Raw genomic sequence first — 18,447 nt, 5'->3', positions numbered from 1 at the left:
TTAACTTTATGGCTCTGTGCAAGCATTGCTTGTACAGTGGTCCCTTGTAAGACAGACAGACCCTGATGGTAAGAGGGCCCAATTTTAGCGCAAAGACGAAGTATCCATGTAAGTCTGTCTTTGCTTTGTTCAACAGGCTGCATTAGCATTCTCATAAGCCAAGTGAGTAACAAAAGGAATTCCTGTTTGAGGATCTCCAAAAATTCTACCAGCTGCTTTCAGCAGCCTGTCTACGAATTTCTGGAATGGTTCCTCAGAACCCTGATTAATACTGAGTAAGTTTCCACTAAGATCCCCTTTAGTAGGTAATTGATTTCAAGCACAGCAGGCAACCATTGCAATCTATGTATACACTCCTGCGGGCAATTTAACCTGATTAGCATTACCTTCATATTAACCTTCTCCTAGAAGCATGTTAAGATCCCAATCTGCATTGCCTGCCTGGGCAATCATCATGGCGGTTTTCTTACTGGTATCATGCCATTTTGAGCTCCAAAGCAAGTAATCTCCTACTGACAAAGTAGCCTTACATATAGTTTTCCAATATTTGGGCATTAAATTTGCTTCTACCACAGTATCCAATAAAGCTTGTGTGAAGGGGTCATTAGACCCATATTGTGCCACAATTGTTTTTTAACTCTTTTATTTAACTCTATCAGCTCTAGCTTTTCTTCTATAAACATAACCAAGTCAAAAAATTTCAAGCTCACGATTGAACTGCCTGTCAGCTGCAGCCGAAGGAATGTTGGCAGTTAACCACATTTTTAAGTTTCCTTTGCAATATTAGCATATGACCATAATTTTTGGAAACAAAACCAATTTTTAACAACGTAAGCAATCTATTTTCTCTAAAATCAACACCAAGTGGATTACTTTTATGTTACAAAGTTTGGCTGCCAGTTCTTATATATGAATGCATGATAGTGCAGCCTTTAATATCTCACTAAATAGACATTGCTTTGATATCTTTTATACATCTGGTTTTTGAATGACTAACCCTGTGTTACCAGTTTTAAGCCAACCTTTTGTTACCCAAGTTGTAAATCTTTAACCAAACCCAATAATTTATAGGCCAATAATTTATAACCAAGACATGAACATATTTGTACTTTAAAACCAATTACAAACAAAAATGAAGTAACAACACATCTTACATATTTAAACCAAACAAAATTTCTCGCTTTTTCTAGCCACAATTCTAAAATAAAAGCACCTTGTCACAGAGATTCTTCCAGGACAAACAACTCTTAACTTCCTTATTTAATCCAAGAAACCTGCCTGTCCCTTTAAAAGCAGCCTTTCCAGCTCAGCTCAGCTCCCAAACTTTTAGCTACAGGTGTTAAGCAAACTTATCAGCCACTGCTCTGCATATTAAAACTGCCTTTGAAAACCAAGTTAAACTAGACCAAGTGTTGAATCAAGCTTTCTCAGTTTAATGCATTTGATATATGAAAATTGGACCTTTCTTTGTTAGACCTCCTTAGTCTCCAGTAAGACACTCATTGAAAAGTTTGCTTTGCTGACAGCCCTCATATTAAGAAGACAAGCAATTTCAGTGTAACTTTTTACTGTTCCTTTGTTGTTTTTTTTTTTTTTAAAAAACTCATTTTGCAATGACTAAGAAAAAAAGTCTGAGGTTACACAAGTCATAAAGGTCTTAAAAGAAATTTATAATATTAAGACTTCCAAAAGTCAAAGTTTTAACATATCATCAATGCAACTCCAATAATCCAGAAATTTAACTCTGGTAAAACAGTGACTGGCACAGCCATGTCCACCTGAAAGGATGAAAGTCATGGAACCAGCATGGCTGTTTGACACAGTTCCAGGGAAGCTGAGCAGGCTGCTGCAATCTCAGTCATTCTGTCTTTCACTTTTAGGTTTTAATCTCTTCATATTGCATTCCTGGACACTTCCTACAATATGGTTCATTTTATGTCTTTCATGAGAAAATTATGTCTGACTGTTTTTAGGAAAGTCCTAAGTTTACTGTCTCTTCTGTTTTTAAGGAAATAACTTTATCTGGCACTATTTGGATGCCATCCTTATGCCCTAGAGATTGTGATGAACAGGCACTAAGCTATGAATTTAACAGTGAGGTCATGACTCCAGTGTTTGCAAGTAGATGAGCTGCCACTGCTGACTCCTGTGTACTGAACTGCTGATTTCCTGACAACAGAGATGAGATTTGCTACAAAGAACAATTTCTAAACAGGTCCATCATCTCTGTGTCCTAATAACCCACAGAAACATGATACCTCAGAGAAGGGGAATGAATAAAATGGGGTGGGATGGGGATGGGTGAGGGGATGGGGTGGGAGAAAGGGAACACCCCCTCAGAAGCAATGGGAGGGGCATGGGGTGAAGAAATCTGGGAGTTGTTAACAGGAGGGGGCAGCATTTGGAATGTAAATTAATAAGTAATTAAGAAAAAAGAAAAAAAAACGTAGAAGTTACTGATACTGATGTGATTTAGTTTATGTTTAAGATATGAGTAACAGCTACTACCTGAATACCTATTTAACTTAGAACCATTCTTTTTTTTTAATTTTTATTCTTTATTTCATTTATTTACATTTCAAATGGTATCCACCTTCCCAGATTCCCTTCCAAAAACACCCTATCCCAACACTCGTCCCCTCCCCCTGCTTCTATGAGGGTGCTTACCCACCCATCCACTCCCACCTCACTACCCTAGCACTCCCCTATTCCAGTGCATCAAGCCTTCACAGGAACAAGGACCTCCCCTTCCATTGATGCCAGATAAGACCATCTTCTGCTCCATAAGTAGCTGGAGCCATGGGTCCCTCCATGTGAACTCTTCAGTTGGTGGTTTAATCCCTAGGAGCTCTCAAGGGTCTCCTTGGTTGATACTGTTGTTCTTCCTATGGGGTTGCAAACTCCTTTAGCTCCTTCAGTCCTTCCCCCAACTCCTCCATTGGAGTCCTTGTGCTCAGTCCGAAGTTTGGCTGCAAGCATCTGAATCTGTATTGGTCAGGCTCCGGCAGAGCCTCTCAGGAGACAACTGTATCAGGCTTCTGTCAGCAAGGACTTCCTGGTATCAGCAGTAGTCACTGCAGATGGGATGGATCCCCAGGAGGGACAGTCTCTGGATGGCCTTTCCTTCAGTCTCTACTTCACTCTTTGTCTCTGTATTTCCTTTAGACAGGAGAAATCCTGGTTTAAAATTTGAGAAGAGTGGGTGGCCCAGTCCCTCAACCGGGGGCCATGCCTAACCTCTGGCTATGGCCATTACAGGTTCTCTCTCCCCTTTTTTGGGTATTTCAGCTAATGTCTCTATTCAACTTCCTGGCCCTATGTATATCTCCCACCTTCCACTCTCCCACCCCTTTGAGAACGCACATATGAAGAGTCCTCATACACTTGTCATCTTTGATGTCACCATACATTATGCACTGACTGTGATAATGATTTTAGCACATCATCAATGAGGCAGCAACAGTACATACATGTTATGTGTTCCTCATGATTGCTATGACATAGCCAGGACACAAAACTACTGGCACTGTAAGGTGTAGCTGCTGGACTTGCTACAAATCCACTTCCTGTTTATGTAGTCCCTGCTACTGCTGACCCCCCTGTGACTCAGGAATCCACAATTTTCTACTCCTCGGATGGGAACCCTAAAGGGGAAAAAAAAAAGATTTCAGCAGCGTCTGCCATTACATTCACTCCTCCAATCATAACTCACTCATTTTTCTGCCTATTTATGATATGAATCAGAAGCAGAGTTCACTGGAACCCCATGCACTAGTTTTGTACCTAAGGACTAATACATCCTCAGGGTGCGATTTGATCACCACACCTCTGACACATCCATGTTGAACCCTGTAATGTGTGTATAATGCTGGCTGCAATGTTCAAATGAACTGCAGCAGTAGGGAGCCTCACAAGGGTGATTGTCAATGCTCTCGTGACATATTTTACACATGTATAAAAGTGGGAAGAAATGCACCACTTAGTAAATTGCTGAAAGGTCTTTAACTATGAAGGTAACTGGTTCTGTGTTTTATCGTTCCACTGAAATGGGACTGTTCAAAATGGCTGTGCTCACATTCAAGTGCTGACCCCATAACCATTGATAGGAAGACTTTAGGGGAGACTCTCACTTTGCCTAGAGTCTCTACTTCTGTGACCAGGTACAACCATGCAAACAGAGAACTGATAATTTTCAGGGTGGCAGTTTTGAGGTGGCTTCCTAGGGCTTTAGAACACTTGATGGCTGACAGCAAGGCTCTGGACATCACACAAGGGCAGTTACCATCAAAAAAAAAATTTTCAAGTGGTGATAGCAGACAACATCTACCCCAGATGCCACCATCATTCTGAGTATTTGGAATGAAATAACACTATGTTAATGCTTCAAGATAATGTATAATAAATAGAGAGTATCCAATTGATTTAAATTTGTCAGGATGTGGAGTTTGTTGGGGATTGGCTGTTGCATGTAAGCACACAGTCTACCTCTGAGCCACACCTCCAGCACAAAAGTTCATTTTTTTCTATTTTCCCAGTATATTTGGCTTCACATGTAACACTCTTGCAACCCTCACAACCACAACACACCTACATCACAACACACCTACATCACAACACATGAACAGAGTAGAAGGAAAAACATTCTGAAAACATACAAGTTGTTATACTCAGTGTTGTCTGTCCACTTCCAAAGGTGCTTTGATGACTCTCTGTGCAGGCCGATCCAGTAATCAAATATCCCCTTGTATCTCATTAGGATATACTGTCATAAAACACAAAAAGCTGAGAGTACATGTGTCTCTGTTTCAGGTAATCCTGGAGTCTCTCCACTCCACAGCTTCCTCTAGAAATAACAGGAGGGTAGAACTGAGGGTCACAGACTTTGGAGCTGTATTAGCCCCCAATTCTCAGCGGATCCACTTGACATCTGTAATTCTAAAGGACCTAAATTGAATTAAAGTACCAAATGTAATGACACATTCTTCTGTTGTCAGGTTAGTTCTGGGTTAACCTCCCATTGCAGTTATTAACAGTTGTCTCCTTTTGTACACAACATGTGCCATCTCACATGAAAACACTCATGACCACCAGGTGTCCCAGAAAAATACCATATCTGACTTCCAGATGACTATGAGCACCAAATGAGAGAATATATCCTGAATGTCTCAGGGCTTCAGTCAGAAGGTAAGCATCAGCAAATTGCACACACTCACACATTCCCCATGTCTCCATGTGCTTGGGATGGGATCCTTCCTCATGCTTCATCTGTAACCTCCCTATCTAAAGGCAATACAATATTCAACAGAACACACAGACAAACCAATCCCTGCCCATTTCTTACCAGCTCCTCCAGGCTGTCAATTCGAGCTAGTTGGGCCCCTTGTTTCATGCAGAAGTCCTGGCTGGATGTCCAGTTACTTGCATATTCAGAAAAATAAAAACATTTATTTCCAACTCCAATCCAGTTGCTGGGGCAAGCAGCATAGGTATTATTTTTTATTGAGATTTGTTCTGTGTTTCTTACTAAAATGTAGACAATACAATGAGTCATAACCAGCATGTCTTCTCTCTTTTCAGAATACCCTCCTGAGGTCAGTGTTAGGTGTGAATTTGATTGTAGCTTTCCTAAGTGATCTGTAGGAATCCTCTCCTGAGCATGATGGGCCTTTATCTAAAGGCCTCCCACTTTGGGCCTGTGTCCCATTCTCCCTCAGATGCTCACTGACATGAGGGCCCCCATGAAGTACATTTCTATACTAGCATCACATTCTGTGCTTTAAATGACTATTTAATACAGTAGTGATGCTACAGCAGCAAGCACTCTGTATGGACACCTATTGACAGCCAGCCTGATAATTGAGATAGAAATGAGAACTTTTGGATAGGTAGTTCATACAGGGTGGACACGTTGCCCTAAAGGAAGATTTATATACTTAAAAGGACAATGCAAGATTTTATTGCACTATTCTGGACAGTGTGATATAAAAATTCTATAAATATATTTCTTCAGGGACTTTCCACTTAATACTTTCAAAATACAGTTGAGCCTGGTAACTAAACTGATGGGTCACTGGGGGAGGCACTGTACCATCCTAGCCTTACCTTTGACGTTCCTACTTTCAGATTTCCTCTCATTATTTTCTGCATTGAACAGTTCCCTCAAGGGACCTACCTATCCTGCATCTCTGTCTAGAGCTTGCTGGATGGTATCTTCCCAGGGATGCTGAACCTGGCCTCCTGTGCACACCACAGCCTGTGCGTTCCTTCATCCATCTTCCTACTAGAACCTAAGTTCCCAGAGAACAGGAACTTCCTGTGTGTTTTCTCCAGAGCCCTTCCCACAATGCCTGGCTCACAGTGGTCAGTAGTATAACTGACAGTGTGAACGTGGACAGAATGCTGCAGAATTTGGAGAGTCAGTCACTTACCTGACAAAGCAACAGAAAGAGCAGCTACAGCTACAGTGAGGACCGTGATCAATACATAGCAGCAGTAAAGCTTAGCAGGAGACCGAGGGGAGACAATTCTGAAAAATTTTGCTTGGAGTTTTTTACCTGTAAAATATGAATATAAAAATGTCAATTTTAAGAACTTCTTAAGGAAAATAAAATAAACTTACCACAAAATCAGCTTTACAATTGTTTATCTGTTCCTGAAAGTCTTCTGCCAACCCTTTTAGAGAAGGTCCTCATCTACAAAGGATGTCTATGGTAGAAAGAAGTCTAGAGAGGATGGAAACAGAGCTTCTGCCAGGGAGTCTTCTGGTCACTGAACTCTGGGTGAATAATGAAAGAACAAGAATGGAGGGAGTGAAGATCCCAGTGAAATGCAAACAACACAAATCTGGATTTGGCTCCGTGAAAAGTGCCCTGGTTAGAAGGAGCTATGGAAACATTAGGGGAAAATGATATAGTTAAAAATATTAACAAAATAAGAAATGAGGAAAAACTAAAAATATCCCAATAAACAGCTAAATTATGTGAAAAACAGAAGTAAATGGAACTTCCTCAATGCTAAAAAATTATTCATTAAATACAAAACAGGAAGTCCAGCAACAGTCTGCTTCATTTCAATGGTGCAATTATGAATGTTTTCCCAGCTATCAGGACCAAAAATCGGATGTCTGCTCATTGCTCCAGGTAGATTTTTCCCAGAAGGTCCTTGCTAGGACAAAGAAATAGGGTCAGGTGTCTGGAGAATGGCTCAGCTGTTAAGACCACTTGCAGCTCTTCCAGAGGACCTCGGTTGAAGTCCTGGGACCCACAATGTAGCTTACAACAATGTACAGCTCCAGTTCTGAGGGATCCATCACCCTCCTCTGGCATCTGTAGGCATTGGGCATTCATGTTATGCACAAACCGGCAGGCAAACAGCCATGTACATAAAATGAGTCTCTTAAAGAAAGAAAGAAGGTTTACAATTCTTGGAAATAGGTGAATGTAGGGAGCCGCGGTTAGCGGTGATAACATCTGCCATTACAAGATGGCGCTGGCATCCTGTGCTCTCAAAAGTAAACAACTAACTGCGCAGGTGCAAGAGGCGAAAGCGCGCCAAGCCACTGCCAATCCCGAGGCGTAACAAGGGGTGATGAGTGAACAGCCAATCAGAAGTGAACACGCCACTCTAGGGTACATATAGCAGTGCCTCTTCCGGGTTCGGGGTCTTCCACTTCTACTGATACAAGAATAAAGCCTCGCTGTGGTAACTACCCGAACACTGCCTCTCATGTCTCTTTCTCGGGCGAAGGAGACTCAGAAGGGGCCCGGAATAGGTGAAAGTGTTTCTCTTCACATATGACACGGTTCTAGCTACACAGAAATTCTAACAAATCTTCAGAAGACTACTGGATATAAAAATTGAATTTACAAAGCTGCAGGATGGGGCATCAGCATGGTAAAGTCAGTTATATAGACCAGTCAGTGCATGTCCCATGTCCCTACACAGGGCCCACGCCTAGGGCATCAACCACACATGCACACACGCCTGTCTCTTGCTCTGCGAACCAGCAATAGAATGGCTCAAAATTTCCCAGCTCAAGCAAGTTATAGTGTGATATATTTACTATATACATTCTCAGACAAATAATTTAACAAATATAAGTTTTCTAACTCAGAATGACCAATCAATATAGCTTTTAATCTCGTCAGAAGTGTGCTAATTATTAATATATTCAACTATATGACAGAATCTCTCAAAGCCTAACAGCTTACCCCAAAGTCTCAGAAGATATAGACACAGCTACTAGAGACTGCCAGGACTGTGGTATGATAACCATTGACAAGAACTATGGACAAGCCTGGATACCCTAAGAAACAAGTGACTCATATTGTCTAATTCAAGGTGAGTTATTTCTCATTCCATGTGTTTTCTGTTCCACAGAGGAAACCGCCCTCCTTCTTCTGGGCTTCAAAGTCCTACTGACTCTGCCCAAGTTGCCATGGAGACCACAGGGACCTGAGACTGTTTGGACTATAGATGAACTCTGTCATTTTTAATTAATACATGACTCCTAGATTATAATTTATTCTTCTTCAGGATTCTGACTACATTGACAGCTAAGGTAACTGTAGCTTGACAGCTAGAAAACAGACCTAGATTCTTACCCTAAGGTAATCCACCATGATAATTACTAATTAATAAATTTGTTAACTAACTAAGACTGCCAGATTTCTTATAGACTTCACAATAAACAACATGCAAGTTCAGATACAAGCTTTTGTAAGATCCCCCCCCCCCCCCGCAAGGGGACCCTCACCCAAGTCCGGACCTGCACGCCCCAAGGACACACGAGAGACCTTCTTGATGCAATTGCAGAGGAGGTTTAATGACGAGGGCCCTCGGGCTGGAACATATCTCACACAGGAGATATATAGATATAGATATAGATATAGATATAGATATAGATATAGATATAGATATAGATATAGATATAGATATAGATATATAGGAGATAGATAGATATATAATCAGATATATAATAAAGAGAAATTGCAAAAGGAACAAATTTATATAACTCTAGATTCACATTTCAACTTCAATCTTGTAATCACAAGCTGTCATTTAACCTTGGGTGTACACACTAAGTTTCACCCTCCAAGGCAGCATTTTCCCTGTGCCTCTGGGGTGGTCTCAGGAGTCAAGGCCTGCTGCTCTTTAGAAGACCTGGAGTTAAAGAGTAGGGGGTTGTTCAGGCATCCGGATCTTCTCCAGTTGGCATCAGTCAGGGGTGGTGATGGTGAACTTCAAGGAAGTCAAATGACCAACAGCTCCAGGAACAGTCTCTTAGTAGCCTAAAAAATCATTTCTCACACAAAATGGAACAAAGGGTAAGGAACAAAGACAAAGGACAGTCTCCAGCCAGCACCAGTTCCAGAGGGCAATTAGTTTTAGGGTTCTGTATATTTTCTCTACCTGTCCTGAACTTTGGAAACAGTATAAACAGTGGAGCTTTTAATTAGTCTCTAATATTTCTGACAATTCCTGACTTATCTTAGAGACAAAAGCAAGTCTGTTATCTGATCTAATTATCTCAGACATTTGAAAACCTTCGGAAAACTTTTATTTTAGGCTGTTCTCTTCTAGGTATTTTTTTATTTACTCTTAAGTCTCATAAGCCTTTACTTGCTGGCATATCCTACACTATCTTATTATTTCTCTAGCCCAAAACCTGAAGTCTATTATATGCTTTAAATCTCTTAGCTGCTTGGTTGTACTCATATCTTAAGAGTCCATCTGTGCATTTAGCCTGGTAAACCCTTTGCTTTCTGGGGAGTATAGTTCTCCCTTCTTGTGTGCACCATTGTCTCTTTTCCTCTAGATAGCATCTGGCAGGATGGCCAGCAATCTGAGTTCTTTCTCTTACTCTGTGTTTTAAGTGAGGCCATCTCTTAGGCCCACAACTGGAACAGTATCAAGACACTTGATCTGTCTGGTTATTGCCTCAGGCCACTGAGTCTCCTCAGTTGTCTATGCAGATGTTGGTCTTCTTGTCAGCCCCAAGTTCCAAGGTTGTTCTCTGCACCGATGATCTCAGGGGCAGGGAGTCAGTCCAGATGACATTTGTGTCCACCACAGTAGTGTTGGCTTGCCTCTGACCAGCATGGAGAAAACTGCTTTTGTCTGTAAAGCAGGTTACCTCGGCTCCTGGCTGAAGTCAGTCTTTTATCCGTTGAATTCTTGTCAGCTAGTTGCAGCCCAGGAAGTGTTGTATCTGGATGTCCATCCTAGGGGGTATCTCCTCAACCAGACAGGGGATAGGAGCAGCCTAGGATGACCATAAATGAATGGGATACCCAGCCCATCTCTTAGTCCACCATTTTCGGGTAGTCCATAAATATATTTTGGTCCATTGGCCTGGAGGAGGACCCTGTCTATCTTAATCGCTGTCTTTACACAGAGCTAATATCTTCACCATCTGGGATGTTTTTCAAGGCCTGGGATTTCTTGGCCCTGGCTTCTATTTGTTAGGGCACTCTTGAACCTGAAGCTGGCTCCTTTATTTGCAATGTGCAAACTGGTCTTTTTTTTTAAAGGAGTTTCTTATCTCCCTTTGATTGGAGTCCCTCTTCTCTGCTTTCTGTAAATTTTTTCCTGTCACCTTTCTTTTTCTTCCTCTCTCTAGACTTTCTATCTTCTCCACTCTTTTCCTCTAGACTTTCACAGCAACTTACAGTAAACCTTTTATCTTCTAATCTCTTTTCTATTCCTTTCTTTTAGACTTTCCCGGCAACTTTTCTCTATTCCTTAACCTTCTCTCACTTGCTATTACCACCAATAATTTTAACCCTGTCTATGATCCCATCTATCTTATCTTTCTTTTCTTTTACTCTTTTCCTTTTTCCCTGATATAGTATAGTATACTTCTTAAATCTTTTAATGACTCGTTTTGTAGTCTCTCTAGCCTCTGAAGCCTTGTCTATACTGACAGAGTCTCTAGCTCTCTCAAGATCTGTCAATGGAATCTGGCGTGGGCCTTTGGGTGTCCCTTACCTTCTGTAACCCACTGTTGACCACAGCCTGATCAATTGATGGGGTCCCCATGTCTGAGGGAACATTCTTTCGGTGTCCTCTCTTGTTCTTTACTCCTGAAGACTAGAACCTATAAGGGTCTTGTGGAAGAAAGGCTCTTATCTTATTTATTACTTTGATCACCTGTAAAAGCAGTAAATAGTCTTTTAGGACTCTGTACAGACTAATGTATCTGTGAGGCTGCATGACTGCTGTTCACATCACACTAGAGACCACAACCTAATTCAGTCTGTAAACAGTACCTTGTCCACAGGTGCAATGTGAGCTCACCTCTGAAGCTCTAAGAAAGAAATCAAATCAGAACGAATAGCATTTCACAGTAAGGACTATTACGATATTAAAGGTTTACACAGTATTAACAATTTTTAAAAGGCAACTTGAGTTACATTAGACACTCATTTGAATTTAACTTTTGGCAAAAATAGAAACCTTGGTCATAGTTCTATAAAAATCTTTTAAAAGTTATTTCTGATTAGAATATTGTTTTAGAAGTGATTCACAACAAGAACAGGAAAGTAAACATTTTATATCTAACATATGAGCACAAGTCTTTATCACTTTTTTAATTTTATCTTGTCTGAACTCCCATCTTTGAACCAAATCTTAATGAAAGTCTCATATAAGTAATGAAATTGTCTCAAACAGCAATGGCATTTTTTTTTTTAAATGGAAGCCTATATATATATTTTTCGGACTCAGGACAACCTGTAACTTTTTAGCTGTAATTTAAGAAAAAAGCACTCTTTCACATATTAAACTGGGAAAAATCATTATCAACTTTCTTATTATAGAAGCCAAAAAACTGCTGGCCCCCTTTTTCTGTTTTCTGCTGGTACCCTTCTCCTGGCCACAGAGCAGGGCGAATTATCAGTTAGCTGTTGCACACTGTTGCTGTGCTGGGAACCACGAGTTGTCGCCCGCCAAGTGTGGGCTGGGCTTGGGCACCCTCCATGTGCTTGTTACCTGGAGTATACCCTATATGCGGTAGGCGGGCTGTAGGAACACGAACCGCGAGCAGGAATCGAGGTAGCTGCCCCTTATTAAAGGACCTGCCCGCCTTTCTGCAGCTGTATTTTTGTACCGGCAGCTTCATTCCTCTCTGCCGGCAATCATGTTACCTATTTTTAACTCAAGATGTTTAACACAGTAGATTAACAGCTAACACACAGATGATTTGCCAAGAAAAGACACACACATATAAAAAAACACAAATAGCTCACCCCTCTCACGGGTGGTACATAAAACACAGATAGCTCACCCCTGCCATGGGTGGCACAACAACAACAAAAAAAACACAGATAGCTTACCCCTGCCATGGGTGGCACAACAACAACAACAATAAAATCATAGATAGCTCACCCCTGCCACGGGTGGCATAAACAACACAGATATCGCACCCCTGCCACGGGTGGGACAGAAAACACAGACAAACACACCTGGCCACATTGGCCAAACGCGACCTCAGATGGAGAAGCACACCACGTCTTCTCCTCCAGATGGAGAACTCCGTCTCCCAGATTCAGAAACTCAACGGTTAAATCTTTCAACCGCCCGGCCGAATCCCTCGACCATCAGATGGTCAAATCCCTTGACCTAGCTGGCTCTCCCAGCTCTTCTAGGGCGTCCCCCAGGGTTGCAGCTACCGCTGGTCACTAAGTCCTGACGGCCTGTAGTGACCGCTGCCCGAAACCGAAACCATGGCACAGACACAGAAACCAAAACACAGAGACATAGACAGCAGCGCTGCACTCAGACACACTCCACTCATACAGACCTACCTCCAAGAGGTTGTCGTGAGTCCTGGGGTCGCGCACTTCCCAGCCCATGCACCAAAATGTAAGACCCCCCCCCACCCCCCCACCCCCCCAGCCCCCCACCCCCCCAGCCCCCCACCCCCCCACCCCCCCACCCCCCCACCCCCCCCACCCCCCCCACCCCCCTACCCCCCCCACCCCCGCAAGGGGACCCTCACCCAAGTCCGGACCTGCACGCCCCAAGGACACACGAGAGACCTTCTTGATGCAATTGCAGAGGAGGTTTAATGACGAGGGCCCTCGGGCTGGAACATATCTCACACAGGAGATAGAGGTTCCGCACGCCCTGGACCCAGGGAACTTGGGATATTTATCGGTAGGGGTTGGGGAGAGCAGGAAAATTTGGCGCGGTTACATATGATTGGATATTTCAAACATCAGCAACTTGCAGAACTGGCAGAACTTGCAGAAACTCGGACCTCCCAGAAAAGGGAGGGAGAGAAAAGTAAACACCAGATAGCCTATTACTCACTTGGACTTGTTTGGACTTGTCTGGGCATGCCCTTGTATGCCTTTATTTTTTGTCACCCTGCCCCTGCAGGGGCTTAATATTTTTATTATGACTATATTTAACAAATTGTTGGTGGTCTTTGCTGACCATGAATTTTTGTTATTGTTACAATGCTGCTTTCAAATTTTGTTCTCACACTTTCACAGATGTAACCTGTTACTTCCTTACCTAAACTTGGTCCATTGACTAAATGCTTCATATTTCCTCTTCCTGCTATGCCACTGTCCTAACATTATTCAAGTTCTTATAAGTTTCCTAAGCGTAATGAAACATTTCCACTATACAATCCAACTAAATAATCACAAATTCACATTTTAAGTTTTCTTGATTGTCTTTTAACCAAATTTATGTTTCTCTTTATGCATATTCAGTCCCCGAGACAGAAGTAACAAGCCTTTCTTGTTTCTTCTGCTGCACAAAAAGCTCATCTTAAAAACTGTTTCAGTGACAAAACAAGTTATGGTTTCAGAAAAGTGAAGTTGTGAGATGCCTGCAGCTGGTTATACAACAGCTGCACTTTAGACATGAGTTTCACATTTACAACAAGAAATGGTTCCACTGGCTAAATATTTGAATATTTGGTTTCAGAAAGCTAACCCTCCTGAAGCAGAGGGAGCAGGAGCTCCAAGCCAGCTTGGGATAAAGGATGAGATTTTGCTAAAGAGTCCACCACCACCACCACCATCATCATCAGTAATAATAATAATTATAATCATAATAATTTCAGTTAGAATACTTGGTTTAAGTGGTAAGCATTAGCATTTGTTGTGAATTTTGTATTTTGATAAATATCAATCTTGTTTTCTCAAAATCCAGTATTTTCTGTAAATGAAAAAAAATTAAGGTGAAGCAGCAGGAATGAGGGGGAAAGGAAGATAAAGGAATGCAATATAATGAAGCATAGACACTTTGAAAAACAAAAACCACAATTCTGCTTCCTTTCTGAAGAATGAAGTAGAAAACCCCATTATATACTTTTTCTGTAACTTATCTAGAGCTGAAAATGGAAAGGTTCTGGTCCTGGGTGGGTTCAGCCCCTGAACCCTCACCCTACCTTCACCCCTCCCCCACCCCATGCCACCTCCTTACAGTTCTTTTTTAATTACAATGGATCTGCAAAACACAAGCCCCAAGCTTCCCAGGCAACTTCTATCACTATGCACATTGTAAAGCCATTGCTTGAATTTCCTTCACTGGAGACACCTAGAGCAAGCATTTTCTACAGCAATTTGGTGTAACCCACCAGAGTGTGATTACCAGATCCCTGGGAAGAGTGGACCTGCAAGCTAAGTACAAAGAAAGAAAGAAAGCTGGAGCTGCAGCTCTGGCTCTTAAAAGGTGACTGACTCACTCTGTGTTTCTCTTCCCTGAGAACTATTCAAGTGTTGCCTGCTCCAACAGAATAACTAATGTAACAACCTCATAGCTAATCCTGTCTGCTTTCTCCTACTCTGCAGACCCACTGTGACAGGCTCACAGAAGCCCTCTGTTCTTATTCTTTTGTTCAAGGTTCAGCTCTTTTGCCTTCCTGTCCCTGGTGAAGCTCCTCTCTGCTCTTACAGTTTGGTTCAAATACTATTAAATACATATCCATTTCTCCCTCCTGCAGGCTGTCTGTGGTACTGAGTACAGGGAGGGAAGCCTCAGTGGCTCTCATCTCAGAGCTGAGAAGCTGAGTTTCAGCTACTGGAGGATTGAAGACTGAGAGGTAGAATATTTAACCAACCTGCTTGAAGATCCTCCCCTGAGGGTCCAGTATTTAAGCAGCTGGCAAGCTCCTCTCTTGACTTCCCTTAGGAGCATGAAGTTGTTTCAAGTTGAAACCCAATTGCATTACATGATGTCGGGCCTAACACGAGGTCTAATCTCCATTCCACCTTCACCCTTCAGTCATGTACACAGGTGGAGGGCGGGAACAGGCCCTAGAAAGATTTACATACTAATGAGGTACCTGAAGGCCAGAGGTGGAGCCATTAAACATTCCTCTCCAGCCCCTCCCCCTTCTCCCCTCCCCCTTTTAACTCAGGTTGATCCTGGGTTTTAGGGGGTATGCATCAGATCCATCCACCATCTGCCATGTGAATATACCAGTTTTGGAAACCCAAGGACTTCCTCGTGTGTTGGGGCCGCGCTGCCATGAGGAACTGTGAGGAGCCAGGGAGAGGCCTTTAGTTAATGAGCAGCCAGGCCGAACTTCCAGCTGGAGGAATCCAGAGCTTTCCCAGACGACTACCCACAGCATGGCGGGAGGAACCCTGGGATCTCCAGCCTTATTTTTTCCCTACAACAGGGAAGGGATTTCACTGGGCTGTAATGAAGTGAAACTACAGCTGTAGACAGAGATTTAGAGCAGAGCAGCTTCAGGGGATGGAAGGCGAGACCAGTTTTACTGTCCTACAGGAATCAACTAGGAAATAAAAGACAAGAACAAAAAGAAAATATTATTTATTACTAACCATTTCCTGCCCTGAATACCATATCTGATGTGATCTTCTGGGTAGGTGAGTCTCATTTTGTTACAGTTCTGAGTTCTGAGAGCATTACTTATGGGGACACCTAGGGCAAGAGGAGTCTGTGCATTGAGAAGCTCAGAGAGAGAATCTCTAGAAGACAGAGTCAGAAAGGAGAGAGCTGGGACACACAGTCAGTGCTAAACACACTATGTGCCTCTCAGGAAATAAGAGATCCTTTGTTCTGGAACCAGATCCTGTCTCAGGACTACGGATTCAGGCTGTCTCATATTACATGTTTATATACAGAAGTATTTTGCTAGTGGTGTGGAGACAGAAAGGTAATGCCCACTGCCATCAGTGCAAGGAATGCATATCTGGCTGTCGCTGCAGATGTTAACAGCCAGTCCATTTTCCATGAGAAGAGCCTGTGTTAATGGGATTAGTTTAGTCATATTCACCTGTTTGAAACATTGGAAAGTTACCCATTTGACCCATTAAAAAATTATTACTTGAAGGAGTCATATCTATGTCACAATATATGTCTAGGAGTCATGTGGTCACAGGACTCTGTCCTCTCCTGCTGCCTTGGGTTCCTGAGATCCAGGTTAGATGCTCAGACTTATGTGGAAAGCGCTTTTAAGCCCTGAATCATCTCCCTGGTCCATCTCCTTAAAAAAAAAAAAAAAAAAAATAGCTTACTTATTATTTTGTCTTCGTTATAGTTTTGAAAGAAAGCTGCCAACTCTTTATTTAATATATGCAAATATGAAAATATTCCTTTATAACATATTAGTAATTTTTCAACTTCTGAGTAGAAACTACTTTTCTAAAACTAGGACTTCCTAGATCAGTAGTTAGAATTCCCCTGAGTTCTGTTCCTGGGAGCTACACTGTGAAACTCATAAATCCAGCTGCAGAAGATGTGTTGTCTCTGTTCTCCGTGGGCACCCACATATGCATGCACATAAATCTTTAAGAAGGAATGAAAGACAGACAGACAGACAGACAGACAGACAGACAGAAAGAGGGAAGAGGGGTGGAGAGAAAGAAAGGGAGAAAAAGGGAGGGGAGAGAGAGAAAGAGGGAGGGAGGGAGAGGAAAAAAAGGGAGAGGGGAACAGAGAAAGGGAGATGGAGAGAGAGAGAGAGAGAGAGAGAGAGAGAGAGAGAGAGAGAGAATGAGATATGATACCTAGCCCAAGTTAATCCATCTTAGAATCATGTTCAATATCTTGTCCTCAGAAGAAAGATATTGATCTCTGTAGTGTGTGTGTGTGTGTGTGTGCGTGCGTGCGTGCGTGCGTGCGTGCGTGCGTGCGTGTGTGTGTGTGTGTGTGTGTGTGTGTATTCTCTCACTAAATCTGGAGCTCACAGATTAAGTTAGGCTAACTGACCAGCACGTTTCAAGGATCCACCAGTCTCTCCCTATCTGAAACTGAGTTTACAGCTCATGTTTCCAGGCCCAGCTTTCTTATGTAGGTTATGAAGGACAGAATTCATATTCTCTCACTTATGTGGAAGGCACTTTTCTGACTGAGCCATCTTCCCAGGCCCTGAAGATGATCCTTAGGAAAAACATGTGGAATATGATCTTTGCCTTTTGAGTGAAATAGTTGTGTGTAAGAGCTGTTTTCTCAAGTTCCTCACTGACAGCAAAGTCTCTCAGCCCTTCTGCATCTGGTGACCAAAGGCTGATGATGCTCTGCGTGAGCAGAACTTAATGCTGTTCTGTATGACAGCTGAAGACTGATGACCTCTGCCACCAACAAAGTCTTCCAGGTCACATGGAGGAGCCTGCGCTGGCTGTCTAGGTAGTTCTGTCATTGTAATTGATGCAGAGGTCATTTGGATTATAATTCCTGCTCAAATTTATTCTTCATACTTATTATTCAGATTCCTGATGTGATGATGGTCAGAGGTGGCTTTATCAGTTTAGCAGCAATGAGTTGATTTCAGCCAACTTCTTCACCCCTTGTCAGTCAATTTCACATGTACAAATGAAGCCCTGCTTTTTCTACACTACTAAGTCTCTTGCTGAAAAGATGGACTCGCAGGCTTCACATTAAAAGGAATAAACTCATAAAAATAGGTTTCAATGTAAAAACAAACTCAAGCTATCCCGCTACTAACACTGAGATTTTACCATCTTAATTCCTCCACTTAAAATAACTTGCTTTTTAATGACTGCTCTCAGTAATCAACCACCTATGTCTCATAGTAAATGATTGGATTTTAATTTTTTTATTTCTTCCAGTTCTTTATTAATTTACAATTATCCCAAAGTAAAAAGTCCAAAATAACAAGTAAGGAAGAGCTGTCTCAAAAAAATATAAATGATAGTCTACACAGAAAGCAGAAGACTAAGAATGAACAGTGGCTGGAGATGCAAGGTACAAGTCCATGGGTCCATCTCCAGCAGCTGCTGCAACACACCTCAGACTTTTAGAATAAAAGCTTTCCTTTGTAAGACCCCCCACAAAGGGAGGACCTCACCCAAGTCTCAGGAATTCACGTCCACCCAATAACTCACAAGACACCAAACTCAATGCAATCAGCAAGAGGTATATTTCCATCAGCATGCTGAGGTCAAGACCCATGACTCACGCAGGGGCAGTAGGGTCTGACCCCGGGCTTTGGAGGCA

General features: G+C 42.2%; 1 protein-coding gene and 2 long non-coding RNA genes across 3 annotated transcripts; all 3 read right to left on the bottom strand.

The window, feature by feature from the left end:
- Nucleotides 1-2,278: 2,278 nt before the first annotated feature.
- LOC117715209 (C-type lectin domain family 2 member F-like) lies at nucleotides 2,279-7,346 on the bottom strand. The gene is made up of 5 exons (XM_076940959.1): nucleotides 7,277-7,346; nucleotides 6,429-6,614; nucleotides 5,342-5,523; nucleotides 4,656-4,762; nucleotides 2,279-3,644 (listed from the first exon to the last, which is right to left on the bottom strand). The coding sequence occupies exons 1-5, from the start codon at nucleotides 7,344-7,346 to the stop codon at nucleotides 3,518-3,520; spliced, it is 672 nt and encodes a 223-aa protein (XP_076797074.1). The 3' UTR covers nucleotides 2,279-3,517.
- A 2,410-nt stretch (nucleotides 7,347-9,756) lies between these two features.
- LOC143443553 (uncharacterized) lies at nucleotides 9,757-12,863 on the bottom strand. Its single transcript, XR_013112651.1, has 2 exons — nucleotides 10,990-12,863; nucleotides 9,757-10,264 (listed from the first exon to the last, which is right to left on the bottom strand). It is a non-coding gene; the product is annotated as an uncharacterized LOC143443553 (long non-coding RNA).
- Nucleotides 12,864-15,077: 2,214 nt separating this feature from the next.
- LOC143443554 (uncharacterized) lies at nucleotides 15,078-15,574 on the bottom strand. Its single transcript, XR_013112652.1, has 2 exons — nucleotides 15,442-15,574; nucleotides 15,078-15,275 (listed from the first exon to the last, which is right to left on the bottom strand). It is a non-coding gene; the product is annotated as an uncharacterized LOC143443554 (long non-coding RNA).
- Nucleotides 15,575-18,447: the final 2,873 nt, after the last annotated feature.

The sequence above is a fragment of the Arvicanthis niloticus genome, chromosome 9 (assembly GCF_011762505.2).
Source record: "Arvicanthis niloticus isolate mArvNil1 chromosome 9, mArvNil1.pat.X, whole genome shotgun sequence".
Lineage (NCBI taxonomy): Eukaryota > Metazoa > Chordata > Mammalia > Rodentia > Muridae > Arvicanthis > Arvicanthis niloticus.
Note: the sequence above shows the minus strand (reverse complement) of the source record. Positions and strands in the feature narration are given on the sequence as shown.